Below are 17,468 nucleotides of genomic sequence, written 5' to 3' on the forward strand. Positions count from 1 at the left end.
GTCATTTCAAAGTTCCTACCCTCTGGCTCCCTGATTCTATCTTCTGTTTGGTCTAATCTACTGTAGAGGATCTCTATTGCATTTTGTATTTTATTCATTGAATTCCTCAGCTCCAGAATTTCCGTTCAGTTCTTTTTTATGATTCCTATCTCTTTGTTTAATTTCTCATTTTGTTCATATATTGTTTTCTTCATTTTTTTGAATTGTCTCTCTGTGTTTTCTTGTAGTTCATTGAGTTTCCTCAAAACAGCTTTTGATTTCTTGATCAGCTAAATCACAAGATTCTGTGCCTTTGAATTTGGTTACTGGAGGATTATTGTTATCACTTGATGGTAACATGTTTCCTTGATTCCTCATGTTCCTTGAAGTTTTACCTTGCTGGTTTCACATTTGAAGTAGCAGTCACCTCCTCAAATCTTTACTAGTTGTCTTCAGCTAGGAGATATTTTTTGTTGGTCTTGCTTATGTCTGAGCCTTTCTCCAACATTGTATGGATACACTTAACTCCACACTTCTTGCTCCCTTTTGCGGCAGAATTCTTAAGCTTGTATGTCTTCTCTGGTTCTTACAACTCTCTTTTGTTTTCCAGAAGGTGGTACTATAGGTCAAGTGTGTGGTTTCTCCCTTGCCCACAGACCCTGTCATATTTTCTGAGGGCACTTCCTGTTTACTGGAGCTCACTCACCACTGCACTCAGGAGTGTGCAAAAGGAACTTGCCACAGAGTCGGGGGGAGGTGAGGGTTTAGCACTCAGGGCATTGGGAGTCTCCACAGGCCAAGTGTGGGGTTTCGCAGGTGAAGTTCTCCCAGCAGCTCATGGACAGGTTTCCTGCTGGACTCCTGAAGGCAGTCATCAGAAACTGCATCCCTCTAAGGTGCTTAGATATTTTATCTGCCTCCTTGCTGATGTCCTCCCTCCCCCCAGGAGGTCCCACCTCAACACTCTGGGTGCTGCAAGAGAGACACAGGTTCTCTAGCCGCATTCCACACAGCTGGGGTAGCTGGGCAATCACTCCTAGCTCCCTTTTACCCCTGCAGGAAAGATTTCTACCAGCTAGTTCAGTTCTGCACTGAGCTGCCTTGGAGGAGGGGTGGCACTTGCAAAGTTCCCCTTACCCTCTCCAGTGCTCCAACTTGTTTTTTTTTTTTTTTTTTTTGCTCTAATGGAATGCTAGAATCTCTCCTCAAGAAAGTTAGACTTCCTACAAAGGGCCTCTCATCCATGGGTGTCTGCTCAAGTAAGCACTCTCCTGGTTTTCCCTGACCACGGCCAAGAGGGGCTGTGGCCAGTTCTCAAGCTCCTGCTGGTTCTGCAGCCCATACCAAGGTCTGTCTGCCTATTACCCAATGCAAATGTGGGCAAGAGTCCTACAGGGTTCTTTGGTGTATGATGCTGGATCCCACAGTTCCCACAGAGGTACTTTTGTTCATGGATGAATGCAAAATTTAGTTGTCAAAAATAGGGGACAAAAAGGAAAGAGGGGACAAAAAGAGAGACAAAAATGACAAAAACAACTCTTCAAAGTAGGTTGTTATCCTAGTGTCTCTGGTGTGGAAATTGAGGATCAATCACAGAAGTCAATTGATTTGCCTAAGGCCACCTGACTGCTAAATGGCAGAGTGAAGATTTGAAACCTACAGAAGCCTAGATAGAAGGTTTATATAACTTCAAAGTTTTGCCCTTTCTATTAAATAACACTACCTTGAACAGGAGAGGTAAGCAATGCCACATAGACTATGATATGAATTGTACCCTCAGGGGGCTGTGTGATGTAGCCCTAGAAATGAGATTTTCAATCGGTAAGTACACAAATCAAATGAAGGAGTCAGCAAAGCTGGAAATCTTGGTGCCCATGGAGTTGGAATGTGGAAGTAGCCAGCTACCATATTTTAGGTAGGTGAATACATTGGTATTACAGTATGTATTGCTTTTAAATCCTTTAATAATAAGGTGATCAAACATCAGAGTACTCCTGGATTCTAAAGTACAGCAGGCCAAGTGGAAAGCAAGTCAAGCACTGCTTTTAAAACTTATTAGCACCGTTGTGTATAGAATTTGATATTTTATACTATAATTTCTTCTTCTATGCTATATTTTATTACATTTAAAGCTTCATTCTTCAATTCCATGCTCATCTGGATACATTTATAGAACAAATCTGGGTAAACTTCTGAATTTCAGTGTTTTGTTCCAGAATGTAAGATCTTTATAAAGTTTTCTGGGTCTAAGTCATTATGGCTGGGTCTCATTCGTACCTTATCTTACAGATGAAAAAGTTAAACTGAATCTGCTCATGGAAAATGCAGAATCATTCAGAGGTGAGTGAAAGGTGTTAGGGAAAAAATCATTGTAAATAGCAATATTCTGATGCTTCTCTGTTATGCTTTTAAATATTTTATTCCCATCATACTGACATGGTTAGTCCTTTTAGTACATTAATGGTATCTTTTATGCAGTGATCCTTATTCATTTGGGGTTGTATACTTTTTGAGCAAAATGACTAAATTATTATATCTGGTGAAGTATTCTATATTCAATGGATTTTTTTTTCAATAATGCACATCAATTTTCCATTGTTTAAACAGCCAAAAAGCTGTGTTACCACAATAATTGGCGAGATAAAACATTGGCCTAACTCTTTTTATGAATAACTTATCACACAGGCAAATAAAAAGTAATATGGATGCCGTCTTTACAGAATTATTTATATAATAATTTATACAAGTCAGGCTAGGCCTTTATACAATCCCCATTTCAAAGTATTGATTTATCTCATTTTTATTAGAGCACTCAAAAAGTATTTTTTCCTCTGTAGAATTATGAGATTGATTTCTGTTTCTGACATCCTGTCGAGTCTCATCTCAGCATTTTGACCAACCCTGCTCTTAATCCAGCAGTTAAACTTAGATGACATTCATAATTTAGAATCATTCATCACTCTTAAATTTTTCATCTGCCATCATTTCCATCTTTTCAAAGGAATGAAGGTTAATATCAATGAAGTCGATGATGTTTTGAAAAACAAAGGGATAGAACTAACACCTAAGGAACGCTGGAAGCTGCTAAAAACTCTGCCAGTTACTTGTGAGCATTTCTGATACTGCTTTGGCCTTCGGGGGAAATTAGTCTAAGTGTATATTGTTGGGGTAGGTGGGGAATCATTAAACATTTATCGGATGTATATTTATATTCAACATATTTATTGAGCACTTCCTAGGTCACAGGATTAGAGACAAAGTCGTTGCCCTCCTGGAGGCTGGTGTAGGAGGTGGGATTACTCTATTGGGATTGATCTTGAGAACTTCATAAATGAATAAAGATTTTTAAATTGATAAATTTTAATTTAGGATATTAACCTAAAATGTCTGAGTCCTAAAGAATAAAGAGAAAGAAGGGGGGACGAAAGAGAGAATGTTAGGTAAAAAGGTTCAAGTCAGAAACAAAGTTTCAGCATAGTAAAATGGGTAAATTTAGAACTTTCTCTACTCCTTTACTTTGTTATTAAATCCATAAGGCAAATCATGTAACATTATTGTCTTTATAAAATAGTCTGTACTCTTGTTATAAATTACTGTATCACTTTCTCTATGACATCAATTATGACTTCTCTTATAGTTGATGGAAAAGTGTATTACAATCGGTTGCTAGATGGTTTAAAGACTTTCCCAGGTGAGTGATAAGCATAATAAGTAGTCAAGTAAAAATGAAATCTTTAAGCTTTGTATTTCCTTTCGGAAGTCCCTTTAGGTACTTACTGATAACAATAGCTAATTTCTCCCGAGTATGGTGCCAGGCGCTATTCTAAATACTTTACATTTATTAACTCATTTAATTCTCACAGAAATCCTATGAGGTAGATACTTATCACCATTTTACAGATGAGAGATGTTAACTCACTTGCCTAAGGTCACACAGTTTGAACTTAGGAAAAGTCAGGATCTGAATACACATTCTTAATCACATTGTTATATTTAAAAATTTGGTTAACATTTTTTATTCCTCTTTATGGCTTATAATTCAAGTTCAGATAACCGCTAAGTTTGTGGAGATAATTTACAATGTTACAATGGCAGATTTCAAACTCAGTAGCCAGAATTATGGTTACTGTTTCTCACATATTCCTCCCCTATGACTAGTAAATGAATAATGAATAATAAACCTCATCATTTTCTTTGCTTTAGATGTCTACAACAAATTTTAGCAAAGTGTGTTGTAACGTGTATAATACACAGGAGACTTTTTTCCTCACATTCCCCACCCCTATCCCCTGCCACCTTCGTTTTATGTTTTGTTGAACATCTGCATTACAACTTTGCTTTTCTCCCTCCCGTTGAGGTTTGGTGCATAGATTCAACTAGAATTTTTTAAATTTTAGGCATAATTTCAAATTTTTCTTCTTTCATCTCTTTCTTTATTAAGGAGGGAAAGTTTTCAAAAATAAACTAGAAACCATTCTAGAAGACTTGAACTATAAACTTGAAAAGAAAGAAATGAAAGATCTACAGAACCATTTGAAAACTGACAGTGAGTATTTAATTTACCACTTACCACTTCCTTTCAGAAGAACCCATGAAGTCTTCCTGTGGAATCTCAAAGTGTTCTTATCCCATTTCGTTTAGAAAGTTAGAAGTACTTTTAGAGTTATAATCCTCAAAGATGAGAAATATGGCTTCTCATTATTATTCTCAATATTGTCAGAGGACAAATAAAGGCACTAGTAGATTTAGGTTTAGCTAGGAAAAACAAATGCTTCTGAATAAAATAACAAGTTATTGAAATTGATGTTGGAAAAGGTCAGAGATTGACAAAACCAAGTGAGATGGTAAAAAGGGCTTCGACTTGTTTGACAAGTAACATACAAATAGAGGTGATCATATTTTCATTTAACAAATATGAGTTGAATGTCAGGTTGGGTTGAAATAGAGGGTCAATGATATCTGACTTGAGACCAATAATTTGGCACCAGACAGGCATATTTTTACCTGAAAAGGACCATTTAGGAAAAGAATTAAAGATCTAATTTAGCATGTTAAAACATCCTCTTTAGAATTCTATAAGGTAGTTGAATACAAGAAAAGCAGTAAAAATTCAACAAATTGAACCAGCCCTGATGACCTAGTGGTTAAAGTTCAGTGCTCTCTGCTTTGGTGGCCTGGGTTCAGTTCCCAGTCACAGAACCACACCACTCGTCTTTCAGTAGCCATGCTGTGGCAGCAGCTCACATAGAAGAACTAGAAGGACTTACAACTAGAATGTACAAATATGTACTAGAGCTTTGGAGAGGAAAAAAGAGAGAAGGAAGAATGGCAACATATGTTGGCTCGGGTTGAATCTTTCTCAGAAAAAAAAATCAACAAATTTCCTCTGTGTAAGCGATGACAACTTAGGAAATTTCATGGGAAAAGGTGATCCCATTCCCAATAGTGATAAATATTTGTCTATATCCAATTTATGCTTTATATTTCAGGTAATGGGAAGATTTCACTGAACTCCCTTATGAATATAGTAAATTTATTTTCTGGTGAGTGAGAAGTAATGATGAAAAGATATAAAATCAAGATCTTTTGCTGTATGTACATGTCATATTTCAATTGTATATCCAAGTATTCTGCAATTGCACGCAAGCCTCATTTTACCAATTGATGGTAAAATTGGTAAATTTTACCAATATACCAATTGGTGTACAAAATATACCAATTTTACCAATTGATATATTGATGACATGTTTGTTTTTAAGAATACAGGTGGACTTTTTATTACCTGTGGTTTTAGAAGTATCATTTTTTTAAGAAGTCTATTTATTATAGGCTGTTTGGGTTGTCCCCATTGTTTTTAGAGCATTAATGAAAGCATTCCTTTGACAAGGCTTAAAGGAAACATGTTCTATTTTAACTCCTTCTTGTGATGCTCTGCAGTTAGATGAGCCTCATTGTGTTCTTGTTCTTCTGCAGTTATATCTCTAGCAAGTTCAGATACTGCTGTTTTATGATAATTTTTTAAATTTAAAAGTATGTATGAAAATGTTCACTTATCATGTTTCCCATCTTTTTAAAGGTGGTAAGATTAATGCCAGTGACACACAACTTTATCTGGAAAATGTGGGTATTGAATTAACGAAGAAAGAAAGCGACGAACTACTGAGCATAGTGCCGATGGATGGTAAGCATTTTGGACTTGCAGTGAATTTCAGAGAATCTCGGGCTTATGAGTTATGTGCATAAAATTCTAACAGAATAACTGTTTAAAGTCTTATTAAAAATTGAGAGAGGCAAGGGAGCCAGCCCTGTGGCTGAGGGGTTAAGTTCACATGCTGCTTCAGTAGCCGGGAGTTCGCAAGTTTGGATCCTGGGCATGGACCTATGCACCGCTCATCAAGCCATGCTGTAGCGGCATCCCATGTAGAAAAACTGGAATGACCTTACAACTAGGATATACAACTATGTACTGGGCTTTGGGGAGAAAAAGAAAAAAAGAGGAAGATTGACAACAGATGTTAGCTCAGGGCAAGTCTTTCTCACATGCACACACAAAAATTGAGAGAGGTGGGGCCACCCCATAGCCAAGTGGTTAAAGTCCACACACACCACTTCAGTGGTCCAGGTTCATGGGTTCAGATCCTGGGCATGGCCCTACTCCACTCATTGGCCATGCTTTGGAGGCATCACATGTACAGAGGAGAGGAAGATTGACAGGAATGTTAGTTAGCTCAGGGCTAATCTTCCTCAAGTGAAAAAAAAGAGGAGGATTGGCAATGGATGTTAGCTCAGGGCAAATCTTCCTCACCAAAGAAAAAAATTGAGAGAAGTGACATCAGCAACACGGCACATAAGTGTTCCTCCTTTTTATCCCGCTTTTTAGTCAATGAATTAGACATCCAGACATGAAGAAAAACACCTTTTTGGTTATTTGGGACCTAGTTTACTCCAAAGGACCTGGGAGGAGTCTTGCCCACCAGTGTAACTAGTAGAGACACACAACTTCAATATGGCCTGTAGAACCAGTAGAGCCAGAAAAATTGTATAGACCTCTCTCGTTATTGTCAGGCAAAAACTGAGTAAGTGCTGACCTGGGCAGGCACTCACACACCAGAGAGAACTTGCTGATGTCCAGCCTTCCTGGGGGAGACTCTAGCATGTCATTAAAGAAAAAAAAGAAAGAAAAGTACGAGTTTGGTCGCAGTGGAGGCAGTAAAAGAAACTTTCCCTGTGCCACCCCTCCCCTAAGGAAATACTGCACAGGGTTGATTTATCCTGCAGTGGTGATCTCTCCCACAGGAGAAAAGGAAAATGATGAGTGAGTGCTTGGCTACCCCAGTGGGGCAGTCTGGCTGGAGAAACTCAGTTTTCTCCACCAGCACCTGGAGTACTAAGTTGGGAGCTCTGTGACTGGGGGACAGAGAGGATATTGGGAAAGAGGCAAATAAGAATTTCAAATCGTTCTAAAAGGATTGCACTCATGAGTGAGAAGTCCACTCATGAGCCTCTGAGAGTACCACACCAAGGATCTCCCTACCAGGTTCTCAGGCATCTCCAATGCCCAAGTGCTAAACCCACACCTCCCCCAACTCTGCTGCCAGGTTCGTGTGCATGGAGGTCCAAGTGCATCCTCCAGAGCAAGCTTTGGTAGACAGGGAGCATGCTCAGAAAACAAGGGACAGTCAGTGGGCAAGGGAAAAACCACCAACTTGAGCTATAGCACCACCTACTAGAAAACCAAGATTTCCAATAGCCAAGCTGTGAATTATAAGAACAAGAGAAGATATAAAAAGCTTAAAATTTGGCCACAAGAGGGAGCAAGAAGAGTGGAGCAGGAATACCCTCACGAAGACAGAGGTAAAATTCAGATGACAGCACCATAGAACATAACACTAGATCTGAAAGCAACAGGCAAAGAGTTGAGGAGGTGTCTGCTACTTCAAATGCTAAAACAGCAACACATAACTACAGGAATATGAAAAATTAAGGAAATATGGCATCACACACACAAAAAGAAGATAATTCTCCTGCGACTGGTCTCAAAGGCATGGATATTGTGATCTAACTGGTAAAAATTCAAAATAGCTGTTTTGAAGAAACTCAATAAGCTACAAAAAAACTTGAAAAGAAAATTCATTGAAATAAAATATGTGAACAAAATGAATTCTTTACGAGATTGAAATTTTTAAAAAGAACCAAACAGAAATTCTAGAGCTGAAGAACTCAGTGAATGAGAAGAAGAATGCAATAGAGAGCATTGGTATCAGGGAAGACCAGATAGAAGAAAGAATAAATGACTTGGAGGATAAGAATTTTGAAATAACAGAAGAGAGGAAGAACAAAAATTTAAAAAGAGCAGAGAAAGCCAAGGTGAGCTGTGGTGTTCAATCAAAAGGCAAATATTAGAATAATCACATTCTGGAAGGAGAAAAAAGGGAAAATGGGGCAGAGAGTTTATTTAGAGAAATAATAGCTGAGAACTTCCCAAACCTGGGGAAAAACTTGGACATACAAGTTGATGAAGCTAATAGAGCACCCTGTTATCTCAATGCAAAGAGACTTTCTCCAAGATACATTATATTGAAACTATCAAAAATCAATAATATTAACTAGACTTATTGTGGTGGTCATTTTGCAATATAGACAAGTATCAAATCATTATGTTGTACATCTGAAACTAATATAATGTCAATTTTATCTCAATTAAAAAAATCAATAATAAAGAATCTTAAGGGCAGCAGGAAAAAAATGAATGTAACCTAAAAAGAAGCCCCATTTCGGCTAGCAACAGATTTCTCAGCAGAAACTCTACAGGCCAGGAGAGAGTAGAATGACATATTCCAAGTGTTGAAAGATAAAACTTGCCAGGCAAGAATACTTTACCTGAAAAAGTTATTCTTCACATATAAGGGAGGAATAGAGACTTTCCCAGACAAACACAAGCTGAAGGAGTTCACCACCACTAGACCTGCCTTACAAGAAATGCAGAACGGAGTTCAAGATGAAATGATAAGATGCTAATCAGCAACATGAAAACATGCAAATGTACACAACACATTGGTAAAGATGAAAAATATGCGGTCAGACTTAGAAAACTCTAATTCTATAATAGGATAGTGTGTTAACCACTCAACTATAAAAGTTATAGGAAAAGAGTAGTAAAATAACTATAAATACTATAAATTATTAACAAATTCACATATTAAAAAGAGGTAAATTGTAACATCAGTAATGTAAAAGGGAAAAGAAAAAGGGTGGAGCCTTTGTAGACAAACAAAGGTAAGTTGCTATAAGCCTAGAATGGATTGTTTTTTCTGTAAGATGTTTTATGTAAGCTCCATAGTAACCACAAAGCAAAAACCTAGAGTAAATTCACAAAAGATAAAGAGAGGATAATCAGACCATACCACCATAGAAAATCACCAATTCACAAAGGTAGGCAGAAACAGAGGGAAAAAGAAACAATGGAACTACAAAACAGCCAGCAATTAAAAATATGGCATTAGTAAGTCCTTACATAGCAATAATTACTCTAAATGTAAATGGATTGAATCCACCAACCAAAAAGCACAGAGTGGCTGTATGGATAAAAAACAAGATCCAACTATATGCTGCCTACAAGAGACACTGCAGCTTTAAGGACACAAATAGACTCAAAGTGAAGGGGTGGAAGAAAATATTTCGTGTGAGTGGACACCAAAAGAAAGCAGGGATAGCTATGCTTATATCAGACAAAATAGATTTTAAGCCAAAAATGGTAACAAGAGACAAAGAAAGCCATTATATAACAATAAAGGGGTAAATTCATTAAGAAGATATAACAGTTGTAAACATATACAAACCCATCATTGGGGCACCCAAATATATTAAGAAAATACCAACAGATCTGAAGGGAGAAATAAACAACAATACAGTAAGAGTAGGGGATTTGAGTGCCCACTTTCAACAATGGATAAATCATCCAGACAGAAAATCAACAGGAAAACAATGGACTTGAACCATACATGAGACCAAATGGACCTAACAGACACCTGTAGAACATTCCATCCAACAGCAGCAGAATACAGTCATGCATCACTTAATAACAGGGATACGTCCCAAGAAATGCATGATTGGGCGATTTTGTCATGATGCAAACATAAAGGGGAACTGAAGGGGAACAAAATTTGCCATCCCAAAATATGTCTCTTTAACATGAGGATTAATTTAGGCTGACTACTTTTAAGAAACAAAAGATTCAGAAAGTTTTCCTTGTTTCCTCTCCCTTAACTGCCTAAAAGAATTCAGATTTTAAAAACCTGTTTTGGGGGCTGACCCCATGGCCAAGTGGTTAAGTTTGCACACTCCACCTCAGTGGCCCAGGGTTTTGCCAGTTTGGATCCTGGGCACAGACATGGCACCGCTCACCAGGCCATATTGAGGTGGCATCCCACAAGCCACAACTAGAAGGACCCACAACTAAAATATACAACTATGTACTGGGGGGGATTAGGGGAGAAAAGGAAAAAAGAAAAGAAGAATATTGGCAACACTTGTTGGCTCAGGTGCCAATCTGAAAAAAAAAACCTGTCTCAGGAAGCCAGCTGTCACCTTAGCATATCATGAACTAGGTGGTTGACAGGGAGGAACCTAGAAAAACCTGTTTGTTGGGCTCCCCTCTGTATTCTTCTGTTTCTGTGTGGCCAAACACTTGTTTTTAAAAGGTTTACTCCCTTTTCACCTACTTATGAATTGCCTTCCTTTCCTTTGAAGTCCCTGACTCTCTATACCAACATATTTTGTCTTTGTCTGAGGATGGTATTTAAGGTGAGGATTTGGCCATTTTGGCAAGTTACTCTGTTTGCCTGGGTTTCTCCCATGTATATATATACATGTTATTAAACTTTTGTTTGTTTTTCTCTTGTTAGTCTGTCTCATGTCAATTTAACTTTTAGACCAGCCAGATGAACCTAGAAGGGTAGAGGAAAATTTCTTCCTCCCTTACAGTACTGATATACATGGTATAGCCTACTACATATCTGGGCTATATGGTAGTAATCTTATGGGACCACCATCGTATATGTGGTCCGTCGTTGACCAAAATATTGTTATGTGGTGCGTGACTGTACACATTCTTCTCAAGTGCACACAGAATGCTCTCAAGGACAGATTATATTATTGAACACACAAAAAGTCTTAAAATTTAACAAGATTGAAATCATCAAGTACCTTGTCTAAACACAATGATATGAAACTAGAAATCAACAACATGAAAAAAACTGGAAAATCTACAAATATGTAGAAAGTAAACAACACACTCTTGATCATCCAATGGGTCAAAGCAGAAATCAAAAGGGAAATCAAAGAGTATCTTGAAACAAATGAAAATAGAAATACAACATACCCAAACCTATGGGATGCTGTAAAAGCAGTTCCAGTTTAGAGTGACAAATGCATATATTGAGAAATTACAAAGACTGTAAATAAACAACCTAACTTTATACTTCAAGGAACCAGAAAAAAAAGGAGCAAATTGGGTCCAAAGTTAGCAGAAGGAAGAAATAAGAAAGATCAGAGTGGAAATAAGTGAAATAGAGACCAGAAAAACAATAGAAAAGATCAACAAAATCAAGAGCTGGTTTTTCAAAAAGATAAGCAAAATTGGCAAATCTTCAGTGAGACTGAAGAAGAAAAACAGAAAGAAGACTCAAACAGATAAAATCAGAAATAAAAGAGGAAAAATTATGACTGACATTATAGAAATACATAGGATCATAAGAGACTACTAGGAACAATATACACCAACAAATTCCATAACCTAGAAGAAATGATTTCCTAGAATCATACAACCTACCAAGAATGAATCAAGAAAAAGAAGAACATCTGAACAGACTAATAATGAGTAAGGATATTGAATCAGGAATGAAAAACCTCCCATCCTAGGGCTGGCCCTGTGGCCTAGTGGTTAAGTTTGGCATGCTCTGCCTTGGTGGCACAGGTTCAGTTCCCAGGCATGGACCTACGCCACTCATGGGCAACCATGCTGTGGTGGCGACCCACATATAAAATACAGGAAGATTGGCAACAGATGTTAGCTCAGAGTGAATCTTCTTCAGCAAAAACAAAAAACCTCCCATCCTAGAAAACCTGAGGACCAGATGGCATCACTGGCAAATTCTACCAAATGTTTAAAGAAGAATTAATGCCAATCCTTCTCAAACTCCACCAAAAAATTAAAAGAGAGGAGAACACTTCCAAACTTATTTTACAAAGCTGGCATCACCCTGATGCAAAAGCTAAATAAAGACATGACAAGAGGGGCTGGCTCTGTGGCCGAGTGGTTAAGTTCGCACACTCTGCTGCAGCGGCCCAGGGTTCGGATCCTGGGCGCCAACATGGCACCACTTGTCAGGCCACGTTGAGGCAGCATCCCACATCCCACAACTAGAAGGACGTGCAACTAAGATATATAACTGTGTACGGGGGAGGGTTGGGGAGATAAAGCAGAAAAAAACATAAATAAAAATTTTAAAAAGAAAGACATGACAAGAAAAGAAAACTATAGACCAAAATTCCTGATAAACGTAGATGCAAAAATTCTCAACAAAATATTGAAAAAGCAAATTCAAGAACTCATTAAAAGAATTATATGCCATGACCAAGTGGGATTTATCCCTAGGATGCAAACAAGTTTCAACATATACAAATCAGTATATGTAATACACCACATTAATAGAATGAAAGATAAAAATCATATGATCATCTCAATAGATGCAGAAAAGCATTTGACAAAATACAACATCCTTTCTTGATAAAAACCCTCAACATGTTGGGTATAAAAGGAACATACCTCAACATAGTAAAGGCCGTATAGGACAAACCCACAGCTATTATGCTCAATGGAGAAAAATTGAAAGCTTTTCCTTTAAGACCAGGAAGAAGACAAGAGTGCCCACTCTCATCACTCTTGTTCAACATAGTCCTGGAAGTACTAGCTGGAGTGATCAGGCAAGACAAAGAAATACAAGGCATCCAAAGCAGAAAGGAAGAAGTAAAAATATCATTATTTGAAGATGATGTGATCTTATATATTGAACATCCAAAAGACTTGACTAAAATAACTGTTGGATTGGGGGCCACCCCACTGGTGTAGTGGTTAAGTTCACACACTCCACTTTGATGGCTTGGGTTTCACAGGTTTGGATCCCAGGCACAGACCTAGCACCATTTGTCAAGCCATGCTGTGGAGGCATTCCACATAAAATAGAGGAAGACTGGCACAGATGTTAGCTCAGCAACAGTCTTCCTCACACATAAAAAAACTGTTGGATCTAATCAATGAATTCAGTAAAGTTCCATGCTATAAAATCAATGAACAGAAATTAGTTGCATTTCTATACACTAACAATGAAACATCTGAAAAAGAAATGAAGAAAACTATCCCATTCACAACATCAAAAATGATAAAATACCTAAGAATAAATTTAACCAATGAAGTGAAAGATCTGTGCAATGAATACTACAAGACTCTGTTGAAAGAAGTTGAAAAAGACATAAACAAGTTGAAAGACATGCCATGTTCATGGATTGGAAGAGTTAATATTGTTAAAATTCCCATGCTACCAAAAGCTGTCTATAGACCCAATGTTATTCTTATCAAAATTCCAATGGTGTTTTTCACAGAAATATAAAAAAATCCTAAATATTATATGGAACCACAAAAGACTCTAAATAGCCAAAGCAATCATGAGAAAAAAGAATAAAACCTGAGGCATCACACTTCCTATACTACAAAGCTTTGGTAACTAAAACTGTATGGTCCCTGCCATAAAAATAGACATATATACAAATGGAACAGATAGACAGCCTGGAACTAAACCCCCACATATACAGTCAACTAATATTTGATAAAGGGAGCCAAGAACATCCAATGGAGGAAGGATAATCTCTTCAACAAATGATGTTGGGAAAACTGAATAACCACATGCAGAAGAAGGAAATTAGACCCCTATTTAAACAATTCAAAAAATTTAATTTGAAATGGACCAACAACTTAAATATAAGACCTGATACCACAAAACTCCTAGAAGAAAATATAGGGGAGAATTCCTTGACATTGGTCCTGGCAATGATTTTTTGAGTATGACACCAAAAGTAGTAACAAAAGAAATATTCAACAAGGGAGACTACATGAAACTTAAAAGTTTCTGCACTGCCAAAGAAACAATTAACAAAATGAAAAGAGAACATACAGAATGGGAGAAAATATTTGCAAACCATGCATAGGCTAAGAGGTTAGTATCCAAAATATAAAGAATTCATACTCAATAACAAAAAAAGAAACAATCCAATTAAAAAATGGGCAGAGCATCTGAATAGACATTTTTCCAAAGAAGACATACAGATAGCCAACAAGTACTTGAAAAGGTGCTCAACATCACTAATCATCAGGGAAATCAAAATCAAAATCACAACAAGGTATCACCTCACACCTGTAAGAATGGCTATTATCAAGAAGACAAGAAATAACAAGTGTTGATTAGGATGTGGAGAAAAGCAAACACTTGTGCACTGTTGGTAGGATTGTAAACTGGTTCAGCCACTGTGGAGAACAGTGTGGAGGTTCCTCAAAGAGTTAAAAATAGAGCTACCATACTATCCAGCAATCCCACTTCTGGGTATATATCCAAAGGAAATGGAAACAGGTTATCAAAGAAATATATGCACTCCTATGTTCATTGCAGCATTATTCACAATAGCCAAGATATGGAAACAACCTAAGTCTTGGTCAATCGATGAATGGATAAAGAAAATGTGGTATACCATATACAATGGAATACTCTTCAGCCATGACAAAAGAGGAAATCCTGCCATTTGTGACAACATGGATGGACCTTGAGAACATTATGCTGAGTAAAATAAGTCAGACAGAGAAAGGCAAAAACAGGATGATACCTCTTATATGTGGAACCTAAAAGAAAGCAAACTTGAAAACACAAGAGTGGAATTGTAGTTACCAAGGGCTGGGGGGTGGGGGAATGAGAGAGATTTGGTTTAGGGAGATATACTTGCAACTAGTAGATAAATAAGTCCTGGACATCTAATACACAGTACAATGATTATACACAACAAAACTTTATTATAAACATTAAACTTGCTAAGAGACTAGATCTTAATTGCTCCTGCCACAAGAAGAAGTGATCATTATTTGATGCAATAGTGGTGTTAGCTAATGATACAGTGGCAATCATATTGCAATATAAATGTATCAGATCGGGAGGGTGTCAAGGTGGTCATGCTGGTGGACTCTGAACTCACCTCCTCCCATGAACACAGCCAGGTTATAACTATTTTGGGGATAATTACCCCTGAGAGAGAACTGAAAACTGGATAAAAAGAATCCTCGCAACAAGGGACAGTCCTGACTAATGCGGAAGAGGCAGAAATTCCTGTCTGGAGAGAAAAAGCCACCTTTGCAAGCCACAGAGCTTCATGGCTGGCTGGCCAGGAGCAATCCTAAGGTACACAGCCTTCCCTGGAAGAGTGGGGGACCTGAGCAGGGGAGTATAGCCACTATAAGCATCCCTCAGACTCAGCACAACTGACATGAGTCTTATAATATCTGGCTTTGCTGGCTATTAACTATAATGGGGAATACCCTTAGAAAAGCTGTTGGACTAAGTGGAAAGAAATCCAGCTGTTACAGGGCCCATGCACAAATTCACCTATTTCAACAGAAAGAAAGGTGCACGGTCCTTTGGTGAAAAGAGACTTGCCTGATAAGTTCCAGGTGCATCTTGGTGAGGGGTGAGACCTCTCCAGGGACTGAGACATTGGCAGCAGCCATTATTGTGACCTAGTACAGGTGTGCTGACAGAGACGCTGGCAGACACTCTTGGAGTTCTTCCCCTGGCCTGTTAGCCCAGGGCCTGCCCCTCCCACTAGAGTGCAGATTTAATCCAGCTCAGCCAGGGCAGGCAGACGCCCTAGGGACTCGCCCCACTGAACAGCACGCCCTCAGGCAACTTTTCAGCCTGCATAGACTGGGTGCCTGGATCCTCTGCAGGCAGGCAATGGGTCTGCCTCTGTGGGGCAGGGCATGCATGAGGAGCTGGTGGAGAGTGTGGGGCATTGGTGGAGCATGTAGGGGCCTCTGCAGTGGGGTGACTGGGTCTGCTCCAGGGGGTTGGGAATTATGCATGGGCTAGGACTGTGTTGATGGTGGATGTGGACCTGTGGGGTGTGGGGCTTATCTGTGGCAGAAGACCTGTGCCTCCAAAACAACCACATAGGGGAGCCACCCCACCTTCCAAAGCCTGAAACAATTAGGTACTCGCATGCCTGGGGTCAGCTCCACTCCGCTGCAATCCTGAGAGAGCTGACAACAGCCTTATAGGCTGGATGCCTACAGCAATTGTAAGCCCCTGAACCTCACAACCAGCCACACTGGGGGCCTACTCAGTTAACAAAAAAAGTGCAACAGGAATGTGCTATTAGACCTTGCAGCCAACTGTGCTGAGGCTCCTCAAACTTGGTAAACTGACTGAAGGGTCCACAGCAGCCACATGCAGCTGAGCACTACAACCAGCCAGTCAAGGGGACAGTCTAGATTCCCTGTGCACCTGCAGCGAGAGCAACCTTGCCAAAATAGAAGGACACACATAGCCCACACAGGGGTCACTCCTGGAACATTTGGAACTGGTAACAAGAAGGAAGCACACTGCTGGGCCTCAAAAGGGGTCTTCTACATAAGGCCATTTCTCCAAGATCAGGAGACCTAGCTGACCCACCTGACACAGATATAAGCACAGAGAAAGAGATAAAATGAGGAGACAAAGGAATACATTCCAAGCAAGGGAACAGGACAAAACCCCAGAAAAAAAGAACTAAATGAAGCAGAAATAAACAATCTACCTGACAAAGAGTTCAAACAAAAAGTCATAAGGATGCTCACTGATCTTGGGAGAAGAATGGATGAACATGGTGAGAACATCAACAAAGAACTGGAAAATATGAAGAAGAACCAATCAGAAATAGAGAATACAATACTGGAAATGAAAAATTCACTAGAGGGACTCAATAGCAGAGTAGATGGTACAGAATAATGGATCAGCGAGCTGGACAAAAGACTAGAGGAAATCAACCAAGCTGAACAAATAAAAGAAAGAAGAATTAAAAAGAATGAGAACAGTCTAAGGGAATTCTGGGATAGCATAAAGCACACTAACATTCGTATTATAGGCATTCCAGAAGGAGAAGAGAGAGACAAAGGGGCAGAGAATCTATTTGAAGAAATAATAGCTGAAAACTTTCCTAACCTAAAGAAGAAAACAGATATCCAGGTACAGGAAGCACAGAGAGCACCAAATAAGACAAACCCAAAGAGGCCCACACCAAGACACATTATAATTAAAATGTCCAAAATTAAAGATAAAGAGAGAATCCTAAAAGCCACAAGGGAAAGGCAACAAATGACATACAAAGGAAACCCCATAAGGCTGTCAGCTGACTTC

At 38.7% G+C, this 17,468-nt stretch overlaps 1 protein-coding gene across 1 annotated transcript in view; it reads left to right on the top strand.

Moving 5' to 3' along the window:
• The first annotated feature begins 2,273 nt into the window (after positions 1–2,273).
• The window catches only part of EFCAB3 (EF-hand calcium binding domain 3), a 133,443-nt gene continuing 118,248 nt past the window's right edge, over positions 2,274–17,468 (top strand). Inside the window, exons 1-6 of the mRNA XM_044745526.2 lie at positions 2,274–2,319; positions 2,981–3,085; positions 3,617–3,670; positions 4,421–4,525; positions 5,469–5,522; positions 6,056–6,160. Of these exons, the coding sequence (XP_044601461.2) occupies positions 2,295–2,319; positions 2,981–3,085; positions 3,617–3,670; positions 4,421–4,525; positions 5,469–5,522; positions 6,056–6,160 (448 nt within the window). The 5' untranslated portion in view covers positions 2,274–2,294. The remainder of the gene's footprint in view (positions 2,320–2,980; positions 3,086–3,616; positions 3,671–4,420; positions 4,526–5,468; positions 5,523–6,055; positions 6,161–17,468) is intronic.

The sequence above is a fragment of the Equus asinus genome, chromosome 13 (genome assembly GCF_041296235.1).
Source record: "Equus asinus isolate D_3611 breed Donkey chromosome 13, EquAss-T2T_v2, whole genome shotgun sequence".
NCBI lineage: Eukaryota > Metazoa > Chordata > Mammalia > Perissodactyla > Equidae > Equus > Equus asinus.